General features: G+C 38.2%; 2 protein-coding genes across 5 annotated transcripts in view; one reads left to right on the forward strand and one right to left on the reverse strand.

The window, feature by feature from the left end:
* FBXO33 (F-box protein 33) overlaps positions 1-11,775 on the forward strand; it is a 28,907-nt gene extending 17,132 nt beyond the window's left edge. The window contains exons 3-4 of the mRNA XM_088145350.1: positions 9,680-10,365; positions 11,061-11,775. Of these exons, the coding sequence (XP_088001476.1) occupies positions 9,680-10,365; positions 11,061-11,332 (958 nt within the window). The 3' untranslated portion in view covers positions 11,333-11,775. The remainder of the gene's footprint in view (positions 1-9,679; positions 10,366-11,060) is intronic.
* A 4,331-nt stretch (positions 11,776-16,106) lies between these two features.
* MIA2 (MIA SH3 domain ER export factor 2) overlaps positions 16,107-19,737 on the reverse strand; it is a 54,612-nt gene continuing 50,981 nt past the window's right edge. For 2 of the 4 annotated variants that reach the window (XM_015889808.3, XM_088145349.1), the window contains one exon: positions 16,108-19,406. In XM_015889808.3, the coding sequence (XP_015745294.2) occupies positions 19,237-19,406 (170 nt within the window). In that variant the 3' untranslated portion in view covers positions 16,108-19,236. Of the gene's footprint in view, positions 19,407-19,737 lie in introns of all 4 variants that reach the window. The other 2 variants (XM_025173118.2, XM_025173119.2) reach the window with 2 other exon arrangements.

Consider the following 19,737-nt stretch of genomic DNA (forward strand, 5'->3'; position numbering starts at 1 on the left):
AACAAGAGGCGATAAGGTCATCTAATTCAATCCCTTCCTGTTGTAAGACCTTTTCTGAGCAGTCCTGCAAAGTAAATGTTATGCTATCTATAAAAAACAGGTGCCATTCAAACAAGTATAGTACAGTCAAGGGAAAGATGAGTGCAGAAATCAGAGATACAAAACATGTTTTATCCAAGGGAGATACTTAGATTTGATTCTAGATACTAGATTCTAAGATCACGATTCTATTTGATTTTAGAGTGGCATAATGGGAGCTACATCCAGAGAGTAGAGTTGGTACAAAGAAGTGAAGAAAGATAGAATGAAAACTAAGTAATTTGCTTACTTAATGTAATAGCATACATGTAATAAGATTATTCCTAGTGCATTTAATAATTGTCTTGATTTGGTGACAGTTTGGGAGGTTGGTTTTGGTGGGTTTTTGGCACAATACAACCACCACCACCAACCTACCAACAGTAGCCCGAGTATCTGTAGGTTGTATAGGAGACTGACTCCAGTTAACTGAATGTATAATTTTCAAATTGTTGTACTGTATCAATATGTATTGGAATAGAGCATTGTATTTTAGTAAGGCATGTAATAACAGTTTGTGCAATTCCAGCTGCTTTCATGACTGTAATATGTTTGGTAGACATAAAGGCTTTATATAATTCCAGTGTAGGTTGACTTGTTATATATTCAAAAATTCCTCAATTTTATATTCCAATATTCTTATTTACAGTCGTGTGAAAAAGAAAGTACACCCTCTTTGAGTCCTATGGTTTTACGTATCAGGACATAATAAAAATCATCTGGTCCTTAGCAGTTCTCAAAAGTAGGTAAATACAACCTCAGATGAACAACAACACATGACATATTATACCATGTCATCATTTATTTTACAAAAAGAAAGCCAAAATGGAGAAGCCATGTGTGAAAAACTAAGTACACCCTTACTGCTTCCATAGGTATGAAGAGGCTAAGTAGCAGCTAAGTGCTGCTAATCAAATGCTCTTGATCAATTGATCATCAGCAAGTGTGACTACCTCTATAAAAGCTGAGGTTTTAGGAGTTTGCTGGTCTCGAGCATTGAGGTGTGTGTTAACATAATGCCAAAGGGTAAAGACATCAGCAATGATCTTAGAGAAGCAATTGTTGCTGCCCATCAATCTGGGGAGGGTTATAAGGCCATTTCCAAACAATTTAAAGTCCATCATTCTACAGTGAGGAAGATGGTTCACAAGTGGAAAACATTCAAGACAGTTGCCAATCTTCCCAGGAGTGGATGGCCTAGCAAATTCACCCCAAGGTCAGACCATGCAATGCTCAGAGAAATTGCAAAAAATTCAAGAGTTACATCTCAGACTCTACAGGCCTCAGTTAGCATGTTAAATGTTAAAGTTCATGACAGTACAATTAGAAAAAGACTGAACAAGTATGGTTTGTTTGGAAGGTTTGCCAGGAGAAAGCCTCTTCTCTCTAAAAAGAACATGGCAGCACGGCTTAGGTGTGCAAAGTTGCACCTGAACAAATCACAAGACTTCTGGAACACTGTCCTTTGGACAGATGAGACAGTGGCCATAATGCACAGTGCCACATTTGGCAAAAACCAAACACAGCATATCAGCACAAACATCTCATACCAACCATCAAGCACGGTGGTGGAGAGGTGATGATTTGGGCTTGTTTTGCAGCCACAGAACCTGGGCACCTTGCAGTCATTGAGTCGACCATGAACTCCTCTGTATATCAAAGTATTCTGGAGTCAAATGTGAGGCCATCTGTCTGACAGCTAATGCTTGGCCGACATTGGGTCATGCAACAGGACAATGATCCCAAGCACACCAGGAAATTTACAACAGAATGGCTGAAAAAGAAAAGAATCAAGGTGTTACAATGGCCCAGTCAAAGTCCAGACCTCAACCCAATTGAAATACTGTGGCGGGACCTCAAGAGAGCTGTGCATAAACGAATGCCCGCAAACCTCAATGAACTGAAGCAATGTTGTAAAGAAGAGTGGGCCAAAATTCCTCCACCATGATATGAGAGACTGATAAAGTCATACAGAAAACAATTACTTCAAGTTATTGCTGCTAAAGGTGGTTCTACAGGCTATTGAATCATAAGGTGTACTTAGTTATTCACACATGGCTTCTCCATTTTGGCTTTCTTTTTGTAAAATAAATGACGACATGGTATATAGTTGCAAGAAAAAGTATGTGAACCTTTTGGAATTTCATGGTGTTCTGCATTAATTTGTCATAAAATGTGATCTGGCCATCATTTAAGTCAAGAGTATTGACAAATATAATGTGCCTAAAATAATAACACAAAAACAATTCTGATCCTTCATGTCTTTATTGAGAACAACCATAAAAACCTCATAGTGCTAGTGGAAAAAATATGTGAACCCTTGAGTTGACTTCAAAAAAGCTAATTGGAGTCAGGTGTTAGCATACCTGGAGTCTTGTTAAGAAAATGAGTTTGGAAGTGTGGACTAGAGCTACGTTGACTGATAAAAACCACTCAAACTTTTTGAGTTTGCTCCGCACAAGAAGAATATGCTTATGTGAGCCATGCCTCGCCAAAAAGAGCTTTCAGAGGATCTATGATCAAGAATTGTTAATTTACATAAAGCTGGAAAGGGTTACAAAGTGATTTCAAAGACCTTAGAAATTCACCAGTCTACAGTTAGGCAAACGATCTACAAATGGAGACACTCTGGGACTGTGGCTATTCTACCAAGAAATGGGCGCCCAGTTAAAATGACCCCAAGAGCACAATGAAGACTCATCAATGAAGTAAAGAAACAACCCTGAGTGACAGCCAAAGATTTGAAGGCATCACTGGAACTGGCTAACATCTGTGTTCATGGGTCTACAGAATGTAAAACATTGAACAAGCAGGGTGTCTATGGCAGGACACCACGAGGGAAGCCATGCTTACTACAAAGAACATTGCTGCATGCCTGAAGTTTGCAAAAGAGCACATTGACACTTCACAGCGGTATTGGAAAAATATTTTGTGGACTGATGAAACAAAGATTGAACTATTTGGAAAGAACACGCAGCACTACATCTGGCGTAAAAAGGGCACTGCATATCATCATGAAAACATCATCCCAACTGTAAAGTATGGTGGAGGAAACATTATGATTTGGACCTGCTTTGCTGCATCAGGGCCTGGCCAGCTTGCAGTCATTGAGGGGAAGATGAATTCCCAAGTGTATCAAAAAATTCTTCAGGATAATGTGAGAATGTCTGTACGTCAGCTGAAACTCTGTAGAAGTTGGGTGATGCAACAGGACAATGACCCAAAACACTGGAGCAAGTCCACAACAGAATGGCTTCAGAAAAACAAAATCCGCCTTTTGGAGTGGCCAAGTCAGAGCCCAGACCTCAACCCAATAGAGATGCTATGGAATGACTTGAAGAGAGCCATACACATGAGACATCCAACGAATATGACAGAGCTAAAGCAGTTCTGCCAGGAAGAATGGGCTAAAATCCCTCCTGAACGATGTGCAGGTCTGATCCACAGCTACAGGAAGTGCCTAGTTGAGGTTATTGCTACCAAGGGGGGGGGGGGTCAACTAGTTACTGATTCCAAGGGTTCGCTTACTTTTTCCACTAGCATTTTGAATGTTGAATGAGTGTGTTCAATAAAGACATGAAGGATCAGAATTGTTTTTGTGTTATTATTTTAGGCATATTATATTTGTCAATACTCTTGACTTAGATGACAGTCAGATCACATTTTATGACAAATTAATGCAGAACACCATGAAATTCCAAAAGGTTCACATACTTTTTCTTGCGACTGTAATATGTCATGTGTTGTTGTTCATCTGAGGTTTATTTACCTACTTTTGAGAACTGCTAAAGACCAGATGATTTTTATTATGTCCTGATACGTAAAACCATAGAACTCAAAGAGGGTGTACTTTCTTATTCACACAACTGTAGATTTTTGGCTTTTCATATCCAATTTTGCAAAAATATTGCCACATGTATATGCCTTTCAAGAATCCCAGTCAATCTTTTCACTGAATGTCTACTTATAGAAAAAAAAAATTAAAAGTCTTGTTTCATTTGTTTATAAAAATTGATCCTTAAATAATGATGTATGTGAATACCATTTTGCAAAAATAGAGCAAATTTTTCTTATAGCAGTTGAGAGTTAGTGGACCACTCAGATCAGATATTGCAATAGAACCTGTATTACATTTATCCATTCAACTAAGGACTAAGAAGTTAAAAAATAATCAGGTTGGGATTATTGAAAGTAATATGAAGTTGAAAGGAAAATGTATATCGACTAAATTAAACTCCAGCATAAAAACTTATAGTACTTTCCATTTAAAAAATTAAATTTAGCTAGAACAGTATTATGATATAACTTTATTAAAATCTGCAGACATAATAATCTCATCCACTGCAATGGTAAAAAAATAAAAGCACCAGCATACAACTTCTAGTTTATCATTATTAGGTCTAAGATGATTAATAAATGAGTATTTAAAAAATACCCCTCTGCATCACTTATTTCTGCCTCCACTATAAAGTTTGAAGATTTGTTAATCAGAGTTCCTACATCCTTAGCAGATTTTGAATTTCTGCTAATATATCCTTGGCAGACCCATTGTTTAGATGCATCTTTATCATATGGAAGAATATGAGTTTGAAAAAAGAAAAAAAGCAACATCATATTTTAAATTGGCCAATTTATTAAGTATCTCTCTCCTCTTAGAAAGACATCTAAGGGTTGTTACATTCCATGAAACAATTAAAAACATGATAAGTAAAACAAACAAAGCTGAACATAAAAAATAGTTATAAGTAAACAGAAAAATAGAATTGTTATTTAGCTGAGCCAAACTAAAGGAAAACCATAAAAACTGTGGACTCCTTGGTGAAAAAGTTACAAAAACAAAAAGAAGTATATAAAGAATAAAATGGAAAACGCAAAAATGACTTAAGGGAAAAAAATGCAAGTAACTATTAAAAAAGAACTACAGGTAGTCCTCAGCTAACGACCATAGTTGGGACTGAAACGTCTGTCGTTAAGCGATGCAGTTGTTAGGCGAAACATCATGTGACTGCATCGCTTAGCGACTGCAATCCGGCAGTCCCAGTTCTCGTTGTTAAATGAATACCTCAGTCATTACCTGCCAACTTCCCACAATCAAATCAATGGGAAAGCCAACAGAAAGTTGCAAGCCCCAGGCCCTGCCATGGTGGGGTAGGGACTGGGGGCAGGTGCATGGGTGTGTGTGTGAGGGCCAGGGCGGTGGTGTGGTGCAGGTTGGGTGCGCGAGGGCCTCAGAACTGCTTAGGTTTTCAATCCTAGAGTGGAAAGACTTTTTAGTGCGCGGAGCTTTGGGGACTGCCTAAAAATGCTTGGATTTTGGCACGGGGCATTTTCAGGCAGCCCCCAAAGCTCCATGCACTAAATGCCCTGTGCCTAAATCCTGAAGCTTTTTTAGCCAGCCCCCAAAGCTCCGTGTGCTAAATGCCCCATGCGGGGGCGTTCAGTGCACAAAGCTTTGGGGGCTGCCTGAATATGCCCCATGCCAAAATCTTGCTTGGATTTCAGCATGGAGCTTTTTCAGCCAGCCCTCAGAGACAAGAGGGAGTCCTCTTCGCAGGCAGCAGTGGCTTGTGACCTTCCCTGCTGGTTTCCCCGTTGACTTTCCCAGCAGGCAGCAGGGAAGATTGCAAATGGCGATCACATGATCACAGGGTGCTTGGCAACCGGTTGTAAGGGCAAACTGATTGCCAAGGGTGCAAATCACCGTAACTTCAGGTACAGATTGTACGTCCCTTCGTTCAGTGCTGTTGTAACTTTGAAGGGCCACTGAACGAATAGTCATTAAGCAAGGACTACCTGTACAACTGTTAGCTTCTTCCTGGTATACTGAAACTACAGTAGGATAACTGTAACTTCCTCAAGTCAAAGTGGCCCATCTTCCTTTAAAAAATAGGAAAAAAATCGTTATTGAAAACTAATCATTTGAAGTAAACATCTTTACTTCAGATGATCCCAAAACAGCAAACTTCTCTGCAGCCTCTGGATCAAAACATTTCTTCATTCCAGAATCCAGGGAAAACAAACAAAGTCACTGGAATAAGGAAAAAATGTTTAATTCCACATAGGTTAGCTGCCAGCTGAGCTTTCTTGAATAATTTATGCTTCTGAACAACTTGTAGAGCCTGATGTAGAGAAATCATGATTTTCTTTACATTCTATTCCAAAGATCTCAATGCAGGAGATAAATGCAGAATAGGATCCCATCTTAAAAATCTTGCAATAGTAGATATAGGTCATTGTGTGAATGAAATGGAAATCCACACACTAAACAGGTTTGATTTCAAGATTATATTCAGGTTGCAGGAAGTCAATCTCATGTATACATTTCTCCATAATGCCTGCTATAGTATGATCTTGCTTAGCATTATAAGAAGTATTTAAAAATCATAAATTATTTCTACAATATAGTTCTGCTAACAGGTCACTTCATCTTGAAGACATTTACAGTATTCACATTCAACACTGCCTCCATTTCTGTGGTGTGTTATTATTTAGATCCCTGCATGTTTTACAAATGGTGAAACTATTAATGATTGATATTATTGTCGTTACTTAATCATATTAATAGTTGTGCCAACGTTGAAATCAGTATCAGATTATGAACCATCAGTATCTTGTACAGTGGTACCTCGGGATACGAACTTAATGCGTTCCGTGACTCTGGGCGTATCCCGAGTTGGTTGTAACCCAACGCAAATTTCCCCATAGGGTTCAATGTAAATCCGGTTAATCTGTTCCGCCCTCTGAATTTGGTCATACCCCGAAGCAAATTTTCCCATAAGGTTCAATATAATTACCGTTAATCCGTTCTGGCGTCCATGGACCACGCATCAGGCGCGGGAGAATGGCTGGGCGCGGCACGGTGGGAGAACGGCTGGGCGCGGCACGGTGGGAGAACGGCTGGGCGCGGCGGGAGAATGGCTGGGCGCGGCGCAGCGGGAGAACAGCCGGGCGCCGCGTGAGAACGGCCGGATGCCGCGTGAGTATGGCCAGGCACGGCGCGGTGCGAGAACGGCCAGGCGCGGCGCGGCGGGAGAACGGCCGCGGACCACGTGTCAGGGGCGGAAAAATGGCCGCGGACCACATGTCAGGGCGGAAAAATGACCGTACCCCGAGGCGGAGTTCGCACATCGAGGTAAATTTTTGCGGCCGGAGCTGGTCGTAACCCGAAAGGTTCGTTAGTAGAGGCGTTCGTATCCCGAGGTACCACTGTAATTTCGAGTTGCCACTAATTTGAAAATGTGCTGTTACTGATTTTTCCTATTAAAATTTAAAATTAATTGTATATTAGGTAATTGTGACACCATATATATATTTTGAATAATTTATTAGACATTAATAACTGGTAGCTCTGTTATCTCCTAGTTATTCAAAAAAAAGGGAGCATAGAGGTGACAGCCTATCACTTTAAAGAAGTCAGTCTCTCTAGTGGCCCTTTTCAGAGTTGCTTTCTAAAAAAATGTAAATTTTTGACAAGAAAATTCTTTAGCAGTGACTTTCAGAAACTTACCTAGATCTAGCTACTGATTTCATGTAGTATCCAGAGTATTCATCTGGATGTTGATGGAAAAGATATGAAACAGACTTTTTTTTTTAGTGGAGTAACACTGAACAGATCAATTAATGCTAGCTGAAATCTTGAATTGTTTCTGAGAATCAACTAGTATATTTCATAGTTGCCAGTGACTGAACATTTAAATTTAAATTAAATTAAATTAAATTAAAATTTATATAAACATTTAAGTAAATGCCGAACATTGTAGTTTTACTCACATTCTTTCTCACAGAATGTCTCATTGCATATTCTAGCCACTTATTTTAAAAGGATACTTTATCAGTATTGAGTAGTTCTTGTATAGCTTCTAATTTGGCTAGAAAAAGTTTTTAGAGGTCTTGTAGTGTATGAAAATAGGACATTCCCTCTCATGTAGTGCAATATAGGCTATAAGCATCAGTGGATTCCTATTTTCCATCAAAGGGCAACATCTTGGGCCACATGGAATTCTGTTCCAGAGTCTTCTAATTTGCAAAAACATATTTGTGTGTGTGCAAAAAACTGATAAAAATGGTGCATACACCACTCAAACTGTATTGGATTGTGCTTTTACTGGGTTTAAGGGAGAAAAAAACATTATAACTTAGTGTATTGTCGAAGGCTTTCACGGCCGGCATAGGATGGCTGGTGTGGGTCTTCCGGGCTGTGTGGCCGTGTTCTGGAAGTTTTGTTTCCTAACGTTTCGCCAGCACCTGTGACCGGCATCTTCAGAGTGCAGGAGCACAGACAGGAGCAGTTCTCTCTGTGCCCAGGGTGATGTGACCCTTTTTGTGGGTATTTATAGAGATCTGAAGGGGGGGAAAGGGGGGAATTGGGGGTGTGGGGGGGGGTTGGGTTACTGAGTGGCTGCTTGTTTTGGTGTCAGCATCTATGTGTATCTTCCTGGGGATTAGGAAGGGTTTTTTCTTCTATTGGATTGTTAATGAGGGGCTGCTGGGGGTGATTAGCAAGTTCATTGTGTGAACTGTTCACATGTCCTGGTGGTTGAGCTGACTTCGTTGACCTTTTGCAGGCTGTATTTTTCAGGATTGGTAGCCAGGAAACGTTAGGAAACAAAACTTCCAGAACACGGCCACACAGCCCGGAAGATCCACACCAGCCATTATAACTTAGCTTTTTAATTTTGAAGGGCATTTCTGTTTTCCAGAGAGTTCTAATTTATATGCCTGTACAAAACTTTGTAGGGGATTCTGATACAGCCTAATTAGATGGTTGGATTCTGATCTCCATTCAGCCATAAGACTTGTTTGCTTTCTCTCAGCTAATCACTACTTGTCAGCCTAACTTTCTTCACAGAGTAATTAGAATGCAACGTATGTTAGGAGATCATATACAATGGCCTGAGCTTCTTGGGGGAAGAACGCAATAAATATTTTTTATCAACATTGTCATATGACTACATATATAAATAATAGTTTCTGTTATTACTGTTTTTGTAAAGCTTTAAGGTGAATGCATCTGACAAAATGAACAGAAGTTCACAAATGCTCAGTCATGACTTGAATGTAAGAAATAACTATTACAAAAAAACTCCATGACTGTGCAGTTTTATCAGAAAATGTCACATCCACCCATTTATATTCATATCAATTGGTACATTGAATAATTTCACTTTGGGATATTTAAATGAGAAATGTTGATAGCATGGAATAGATAGGTATAATATTTACTCCACCATTTTGCACTCTGTAGGAGTTCTAGCTGTATATGATAGATAACCTGAGCATATATTGAATAAAAAGAATGGGGAACAAAACAAGTTAGCACGGACAATTTCAGAAGGCAAACATTGATTTTATGTTATATTTATTTAAAATAGAGCAATCAAGGAATTTAAGTTTGGAGCCTGCAAATAGTTTAGATATATTTATATGTATTGTTTCCCCCAGAATAGTAGTACAATTTGTGCTTCAGAAATTTAAAGATAGCAATTCTGTAGATAGTGCACCATGGGAAAGTGGCATAATTTGCTGGCTTACCTGTTGAAGTAGCCTCTGAGTTTAATAATTGATTATGGAAGGTTTAAATTTTTGCTTGTTTTTCTTGCAGAATACAGCAGCTATTTGAAGAAATTTTGGGTAACAGCAGGCAACTGAAATGGTTGTCATGTGGGTTTATGTTACAAATTGTAACACCCACATCATTGTCATCTCTCTCAAATCCCATTGCCAGCACCATGGAGCACCTGAGCTTACTGGATAACCACATTCCTGGTAATACCACTCTTATCACAGCAATTGAAATGGAGCGCTTTATCAATCTACGCTCGCTTGCCTTGGATTTCTGTGATTTTACAGGAGAAATGGCGAGAGTTTTGGCTGACAATAACCATGTGCCTTTGCATCGACTATCTCTTCTGGTCCACAATATTTCTGTAATGCACAAGTCCTTGGAGAACATGCCAGAAGATGAAGATTGGAAGGCCCTGACACGCAACAGCACTAATCTTCGGGTCTATATAATAGCTTTTGATATCAAGAGTGATGACATGTTAAGGATTCTTAAACCTAGTATCCCACTGGAAAGGATTCATTTTGACAGCTACATCACTTGCGTTTCAGGAGCTGTTGTTGATCTCATATCTAGGCAGTATGATAAGTTCCTCACTCACTTCATATTAATGAATGATGTGATAGATATGTCTGGCTTCCCAGATCTCAGCGACAACCGGACTGAAGATCCATTGGTTTTATTGGCGTGGAGGTGCACAAGGCTATCTCTTCTGGCAGTGCATGGTATGCAATTCCATAGGTGCAAAGCATTGATCGCTTAGAAAACTATACATTAGTATGCATACAGATATGCAATTAAAATCTCATATCAACTATTTTTCTTATGAGGAAAAAAAATCCAATACATAGAGGCAGGAATTAAACTTCCCATTGGTCTTAGCACACTGTACTGTGCATATAAAGGATTAGAGTGCAAAAATTTAATTAAGACTGAGGCAATTGCAAAAAAAAAAAGGTTATAATTGGAGAAAGGAACCCTAGTTTAAAACTACTTGTCCTTGTTTTAGATATGCATTACTGATTTTTTAAAAAAATAGTTAACTCCCAGTAAGTTTTAAGATAACAGGATGCTTAATCTAAAGTTCTTATGCTATGTGCTGATAGAGCCGCTTGTTTAATATATATTTATAAATATGACGAGAAATTTCTTTACACAAATTACCTAGAAATATTATTGGAGGAAGGATTGGTACACAAAATAAAATAGCAAAGGCCAATTTGTTTAGCACCTTAAGCCTTTTGAATGAATTGCGTCAGTTGATCACCAGATTATAGAATTGTTTGTTACAACAGAAAATTATTAGATGGAAAGAAGAGCTAAATAACAAGGCATTAGTTGTTGGATGTTAAATCTCTAGAATGGGGTAGGGAAAAGAAAACTGAAATCTGGTAAAATAATGTGTGATTTTGTGTTTCAGGTTATACTGTTTGGGCTCACAACCTGATTGCCATTGCTCGTCTTCGTGGCTCTGATTTGAAAGTGCTTGAAGTCACAGAAGAAAGCATTGATTTTGACAATGGTGAACTGGCTGATCAGGATGTAGATCCAGTGCATAATCTCATTGAGCAGGTATCCCTTGGATTGGGTCGACCCTGGCATGCAGTCATGGACATAGAATTACTCAGTGTGTTTACTGAGCCAACTCGTCATTTTTACAGAGAAATGCAAAGCTTCAGTGAAGGCATTTAGTTCTCTTTATTTACAGTTCCTGTGGTTACATATGCAAGTAGGGTCCTATTATGTTTTTCAGTAGTGTGAATTAACCCCTCTTGTGCTGTGTTTAATCAGTATTAGCTATATAGAATTATATATGTATATTCTACTTCTTGCTCAAAGAACGTAGTCGGGTATTGTTTAGAAGCTGAAAGTGGCAACGTATAGGGCTTTCACGGTTAATGGACTTGTCTACAAAAACAAAACAAAACTCAGATGAGGCTGAAGGTTATGGTGAGATTGCCAGCTAACTTTCTTTTTGTACCGAGTAACTCTGCAACTTCACTGATTTTACTATTGTCGGAGTTTTTTGTGCTCAGAAGCCAAAAATCTTTTTACTATCCATAGCCCAGTGAATGTGGTCATTGTCATGTAAATTGGTAGCATGCTACTTAAGCTTTTTTTTTTCTTTAAATCAAGACTATCAATACCATTTGCTGTAAACCTTTGCTTTGATTTCACATACAATATCTGAAGCATGGATTACTGCCATTCTGCAATCTCCTCCTTAAATATGAACAATAGTTTCTTGCACTGTGTAGCTTATTCAGAAGTTTATCTGACTCTGAAGGCTATAAGCTGTAGTTTCACTGTAAATTAATTATAGCTTCTTTTTCTCGTGGTCTGTCAGCTTCTCTGTCCAAGTTAGCTTCAGGCCCAGGTTTGAAAAGAAATGTTAAGATTATACACTCCAATGGGGTAAAACCCTAACAATTTAGATATAAATTTATAAGTCTACTTTGCTTGCAAACAAACATTAGTCGTGAAATCCCTAGCAACTAAGTCACTGGATTCTCTCTGTCAGCGCCTGTGTCAGCTGCCAAAGAATAGATTAAAATGAAGAAGTGCCCACATGCTGGCAGGGGCAGGCCAGTTTTTGGCCAGCCAGGTACTGCTAGATTGTAATATATAAGGTCGAATTTCGACCTGTGGTACACAGCTGTGCTGTGGCTCAGTCAGCAACCTCAGAACTCTTAAACATGCACCTGTTTCACTGTGAATAGTGAATGTAAAGGAAGGAAAAGAAACCGATACAAACCTTGTTCTATCACAGGTATGAGCTGCTATGATGCATGAAGAACATTCCATGAAGTATGTTTTAAAATCTTGTTATATCTGAGAGGCTTTAAAAGCCGATTTAAACTGTTTCAGGGCAACCGCGGTACAGACGTGGTCTCTGTGAGACTTCCACCTGACCCAAGTTTTAAGTGGTACGAATGTTGTGCATTTAACGTTAAGGACAGTCTGCAATAATAAAGTAAGTGGCCAACGTGGGTGCCCAGCAGTGCTGAGACCTGGCTGCCATATTGTAAGCTTTGGAAAACACAATTTATGCAACAGATGTCCAGATATGATTCTATTTATGGAAAAGTTTATATGTGTTTTACAAATGGTTTTACCATCTTATATTAAAATGACCTTTGACAGGTGTGCGCTGTTTTGTCTCCAGTGAGCACATACCATGCGGATTTTATATGTACATCAGTAGAGTGAATCCACTGGCACAGTGTGTGTATATGCCAGATGTGGTGAGATTTTATCTTATAAATGTGATCAGAGTAAAGTAACTCCTGACAGAAAATGTAAGGAAACCAGCTGAGTGTTTGACTTGATGACTGATGTTGTATGGTTTATGTTAAATGTATATTCTTTTAATCAATGAATAAAGCATTAAAAGTCACTGTTGTTAAATACTTTATTATAGCAGCATGATACATTTACTGTTGCCTCTGTTGGAACTGTTCATTTCCACTGATTAAGTCCAGAATCCTTTGCATTCCAAAACAAGTCAGATGGGATATTTGTTTAAGTAACATTTTGTGAGCATTTTAAGGAAATAAGCTGAACAAAAGACCAGACTAACTAGCATAACTCTGTATGAATACAGAAAGCCCAATTCCATTCTGTAGCAAATGCTTGAATGCATTCTAAGAAACTGTGTATCATTAATATCAGCGTCCCGTTACTAAATAGACTGCAAACAGTATCCTACTTATTAGACAAATAACTCATCTCTGTGAAGAATCATTTTTCACTTTGCTTATTTTGCTTCTGTCTTCTTCACATTATTATAGTTTGACCTAAGGAAAAAACCCAGTCAAAGTTAACTGCTTCTATATCTTGATACAGCAATCACTGAGTTAAGAACGAGTTCCATTCCTAACTTGAATTTGTATGTAAGTCGGAACTCATACTTATGAACAGGCTGCCTATTACTAAAAATGATGCAGCGTTCTCCTTCCTTGAGCCGACAAACCACTGAAGCCGTGCAATGTTTTCATGGACTGCTGAAAACAGGCTGTATATTAAAAAAGCGCAGCTTCAGCGGTTTATGAAAACATTGCACAGCTTCAGCAGTTCATCAGCTCAAGGAAGGAGAATGCCATTTGCCATTTTTAGTAATAGGCAGCCTGTCTGTAAGTATGAGTTTTCTGTAAGTCGGATGTTCTTAACCCGGGGACTGCTGATATTAGAAGGAAAGTTAGGGATGTATTTAATTGCTTTGGTTAGCCTTTATCTCTTACAAACTTTTAGTTAGATGCAAATATAACTGAGGTGCTGGTTAATTACCACAATAATTATTCAGCATGAGTAGGTGTAACTGAGCCTCACATAATGTTTGGAACCATACAAAGGGTAAAAGAGTCTTGGAAGATGCTTACAGGTAGAGAATTAGTAAGAAGCATCCATTGATGGGTGACTGATAAAATGAAAACCCTGTAGGTGGGTAATTCCAGGGTATAGGAATTGAGGAGTCTGCCTAAATTGTTTTGCACTCCTCATAAATAACATTCAAACACACTTGGGCCTAGAGACGTAATTGTCATTGGGAATCCAAGTGACCTTTGTGACTCAGAATATTTATTATATTTATTATTATTGATTGACCAACTACATTCCCGTGCAGGAACAGCTTAGTTTTCCAGGTACAAGTGTGGAGTAATGTAGATTATTGTAATATGTTGTACGTGGAGCTATAATTGTGCTTGATAAGGAAGCTGCAGCTAATATAGTATATGGCCACCAGGTTCTTGAGTGGTACATCTGCAATTGCTATAGCTCCAATAGAAGCAAATATGTGTAGCTCAGGTTTGAATTGTGGAGTTCTTGGGGTTCTCTGAGCTTGGTTGTTTTCTTGCAAATGTTTCATTACCCGGCTAGGTAACATTTTCAGTCCTAGAATGGAATGGGGTTTGCTCTCTGTTGATATATTGTGGCATGCCCTGCCAGTATTGGTGTGGGTGTGGGTTTTGTTTTATTTTTTCCCTCTGGTAGTTCCTTGATTAGGGTATTGTTTACAACTGGTGGTAATCTTGGTGTTAATCTCTGCTTATCTGGGTGATGATTGCTGGTGAGGAGATGTTCTCGTCTTTTGTTTTCCTTTCTATTGTCTCTTTTGAATAGTGTGTAGATGTTGTTTATCTCTATGTGCCTGTTGATGGCTGCCTTGTCTGAATACCAAGCTTCCAAGAATTCCCTTGCATTTTTGGATTTAGCTTGATCTAAGCTGCTGACAGTTTCCCAGTTGAAACTATGGTTAAGTCTGTCCATGTGTTGTGAGATTAAGGAGTTTTCATCATGTCTTCTGACTGCTAGTCGGTGTTCATGGATGCACTCTGCAAGCCTTCTGCCTGTCTGTCCTACATAGTGATTGTTAGTCTTTACGCTGAATGTTGTAGATGATTCCTGTTTTTTCTTCTTGGGCTACTGGGTGTTTTGGTTCGCTTAAGATGTTTTGGAGGGCTTTAGTTGGTTTGTGTGCTATGGAGATGCCATGTGATTGTAATAGTCTGTCGGTAGTTTCTGAGATGTTTCTGATGTATGGCAGTGTTATCCTTTTCATAGCTTGTTTTGGTTGTGTCGTAAGTTGAGCAGTCAGGCACTTTTTGATAAAGTTGCGTGGATATCCATTTTGTTGGAAGATGTTGTATAGGTGGTCTGTTTCCTTTTTCTGCTGTTCTGGGTTGCTGCCATGCATTTATGCTTGTTTGAATAATGTTCTTACACAGCTCCTCTTGTGGGGAGGTTGGGTTGTTACTTTGGTAATGGAGTACTTGATTAGTGTGGGTTGTCTTCCGATAGACTTGAGTTTCTAATTTGCTGTTTCCTCTGTTGATGCAGATATCCAGGAAGGGTAGCATGTTGTTTTCTTCCTCTCTGGTGAATTGTATTCCTTTGAAGATGTTGATGGTTTCATGTGTCTTCTCTAGTTGTTCCTTTTTTATTATAACGAAGGTGTCATCTATATACCGTACTTTAGGTTGTATGTGTGGAAGTGCTATAGTTTCTAGGCATTGCATTACAATCTCTGCTATGAGTCCTGACAATGGTGATCCCATGGGTGTGCCTCTGATTTGTTGGTATATTTGTCCATCAAACTGAAAATAGGTAGTGAGGCAGAGGACAGACTTAACCATAGTTTCAACTGGGAAACTGTCAGCATCTTAGATCAAGCTAAATCCAAAAATGCAAGGGAATTCTTGGAAGCTTGGTATTCAGACAAGGCAGCCATCAACAGGCACATAGAGATAAACAACATCTACACACTATTCAAAAGAGACAATAGAAAGGAAAACAAAAGACCAGAACATCTCCTCACCAGCAATCAACACCCAGATAAGCAGAGATTAACACCAAGATTACCACCAGACATACAAGCAGCAAACAATACCTTAATCAAGGAACTACCAGAGGGAAAAAATAAAAACAAACCCCTCCCCCGCTCCCAACACTGGCAAGGCATGCCACAATATATCAACAGAGAGCAAACCCCATTTCATTCTAGCACTTAAGATGTTACCTAGCTGGGTAATGAAACGTTTGCAAGAAAACAACCAAGCTCAGAGAACCCCAATGTTCTTTGCTATAGCTATAGCTGCCAACTAGGTATCAAGTTAGATTCAAGATTTTGCTTCCGAGAGTGAGATAGTCCAAAACAGCTTGGAAAAGGATACTAACCCACTTTTACCATTGGAGACTTGATCAATATTATCAGTAGTGGAGACCTTGCATATATGATGAAATGTCACTTCGTGGTTATTCATGGGTGGCCCTTTCTATGCTAGTTTTTGAATTGTGGAACGCTGTATTCCCTGAAACGTATGAAGTGTTTAAGTAATGCATCTCTTCAACAGTTGTTGAAGACTTTTTTCATTCAGAATTTCCATGTATGTTGGATGAATGCTTCTGCTTTGCTGTCTTTTTCCTTTTTAAGAATATGCTTTGTGATGCTTTAATTTTTCTTATTGTAATTTTATTGTAAATTGCTTCAAAATCTATTGATAAAGAAGTGATTTAAAATACATTAAATGCATACATAGTAAATACCTGATAGGTTTGTCTAATTACTGGAAGAATCACCCTATCCACCTAGAGACTTTTCATGTAGCTCATCTAAATTTCAGATCTTTGTATTTACACAATATATGATATGATATTAAACTGCCCCACAGAGAGCCACTACAGCCGGTTGGACAAAAATAGTTTCCTCTCATGTGTTAATTATGACTAATGAAAAAATAAACATATGCATAAGGGAGAAGTAGTAACAGTGGCTTTCCCCAGTTTCAACAAGGTGACACTGTTCACTCTATCACCTCCTTTTGGTGTAAAGATTAGAAGTTTAGCAAGACTTTATGGACAGGGTTGTATCACTCTGATATTACTAATGTGTTGTCACAAAGCTTTAAAATCCAAACATATTAATGCAATTTGTGAAACCAAGTTAACTAATGCAGAATATGGTTATTACACAATAGCAGGAGAAACTCAGGATAATTCTATGTTTGCACACTTATTTGATGTTTTATTGAAGTCATCTGTTAAACTGTAAATTGAGCAAAATTAGAAATTAGATTTTTTTAGAAGAAAAAAGAACAGGGCAGGAAAAAGCCTTCCAATCATACAAGTAAAAAAACTGGAGTACTATCATATGGATAAGCACAAATGTGTGCCGAAAATATAAATAAAACACGTTTTTTTGTACTTAACGTATTTACTACTTACACAACATTAATCCTCTCTCTTGCAAAGATTCTCACACTGGTGCTATAAATATATTGAGCAGGAAAAAACATATTGTTTGGACATCTGGTTTGTTTGTAATTATCATGGAACTTACAAAAATGGGTACTACTTTACTGTCAGTATCAAAGTTATGGACACAGAACTTGCTGTGCAAGATGCAGCAAAATCCAACTTATGCTCAGTAAGAACAACACTGAGGCTGTGTTAAAGCTAGCCAACCAGATTGTAGTCAAATTCAAACCCAGCCTCTTTTGTTAAATTCATAGCTCAGTGTCATGCAAACCCATAAAAATAGGTTAAGTACATCATGCTTACATTAGCTTTGGGCAAGCATATTGTATGAACATGACTGTGGACTGCAATAGTGGAATATGGATTTGAATACAAATAGTTCCTGCTTACCGGCCACTTGTTCAGTGACTGAAGTTTGACACTGAAAAAGGACTTACAACCAGTCCTCAAAGTTGCAGTTGTGGCAGCATCCCTGCAGTCATGTGATCGTGATTTGGGTGCTTGGCAACCAGTGCATTTACAATGGTGGCAGCATTCCATGGTCACATGATCACCATTTGCAACCTTCACAGCTGGCTTTCGACAAGCAAAGTCAACGGGGAAGCTGGCAGAAAGTTGCAAGTTGTGGTCACGTAACTATCCATGGTGATTTGCTTAACAATCAGTCAGAATTGACGTCATTAAATCAGGCATGATCACGTGACATTTCACTTTGCAACCGTGTTGCTTAGCAACAGAATTTCCAGTCTCAATTGTGGTCAGTAAATGAGGACTACCTGTACTAGGTACAATTAGTAAACACTTAACTAAGTGTATTGTCATCATGATCTTCTAATAGGCTTCCACAATATACCTGAATAGGTATGGCAGATAATGGGCCATTTGAATGAATGCAGGACTTCCATCATACAATGGAGATATAGCAGCATGTACAGTAATTAGGGTATTGAACAAAGATTAAGACTCAAATTCAAGTCCATCCTCAGCCATGGAACTTCACTCAGACACTTTGAACCAATTACTCTTCCTTAATCCAACCTATTTAACAAGTTTGTTGGGAGCAAAAAAATGAAGGGAAGAGTGCTATGTATATTACCCCAAACTTCTGGAGAAAAAGTGGGACAGCAATTTAACAAATAAAAAATAGACGCTACACTGTGTATTTATGTACTGCAATGCAAAATTATGTGGCTCAAAATTCAAACAACAGCTCACAAATTATATGGCATCAGAAGGAATAACATGAAGCCTGCAACCATCTTTTTGATTATTAAAAAGATACACATAGGCATTCCTCCTTGAGCAATGCTGTGAAAGAATCTCCCATGTTTTCAGAGTAACATGCCCACCCACAAAGCTTTAGTTTACATGAAGAAAACATGGTGGGACTGGTCTTGTGTAGCATACTCCTATGGTATTTATGTAGCAATAGAAAGAATGTAACTTCTGAAAGACTATCATAAAGTCTACTTTCAGAATTGATTAAAAAAAGAAGTCACTGACTTTCTTTTATTAAATAGTCAAAATATTACAAATGATTAAAATCTTTATTTTTTTTTACACCTGCATTTCACCATAATACTAATTTTCACATGCACTTATTTTCAAAACCAACTAGAGAATTCTTACATGGGACTAAATTTTACATCTCCTAATAAGCAAATTAAAAATATTTAAAAGTTGCTGCTGTACAGTTACAATTTATTCACAGTTAAACCATTATTTACAGAGCACTCTCCTGAGAATTACTCTATTCAGCTTCAATTTGAGCAATAATATAGAGTTGATTAAGTAACAAGTTACTTAACAATAATTCAGCTGAGAGAAAAAGAACAGAACTTTCAACCAGTTTCTTGTTGTGATTCTTGATGATCTGTAGAAGATACAGTTGACAGCTGTGTTAACTCAGCAGGCAGTTCATTTCTGTTATCAGATGGTGGTGGTGGAAAAAAGCCAGCCCTTGGAGGAGGTGGATATTGTGAAAAAGGCCTCATAGGAAAGGGACCTCTCACTGTTCAAAGAGAATTATCAAGATCTCTTTAGTCTGAATTTAGAACAAGGCTACTTAATATTGGACACATAACTAAAACCAACAGTAGATATAATAAGGAACCAATAAGAGATATCTTTAAAAATTATCAGTAAAATGATTTCATAGAAGAAAGGAAAGCAAGATTAAAACTGAATATTTCACTATACTCAAAGCTTTAGATTCAAAAACTGTTTTTGCCAAATTAATGCTCTCTAATTATATAATGGACTCTAATTCCCATTAAACCAGGGGATATGAAGAAAACATCAGTCTGAAAGGACTGCTCTTCACTCATGTTTTTAACAGAGGT

This window comes from Python bivittatus, unplaced genomic scaffold (genome assembly GCF_059951505.1).
Source record: "Python bivittatus isolate LINGU-HERP-01145 unplaced genomic scaffold, Pbiv_v1 ctg000480_np1212, whole genome shotgun sequence".
In the NCBI taxonomy this organism is placed as follows: Eukaryota; Metazoa; Chordata; class Lepidosauria; order Squamata; family Pythonidae; genus Python; species Python bivittatus.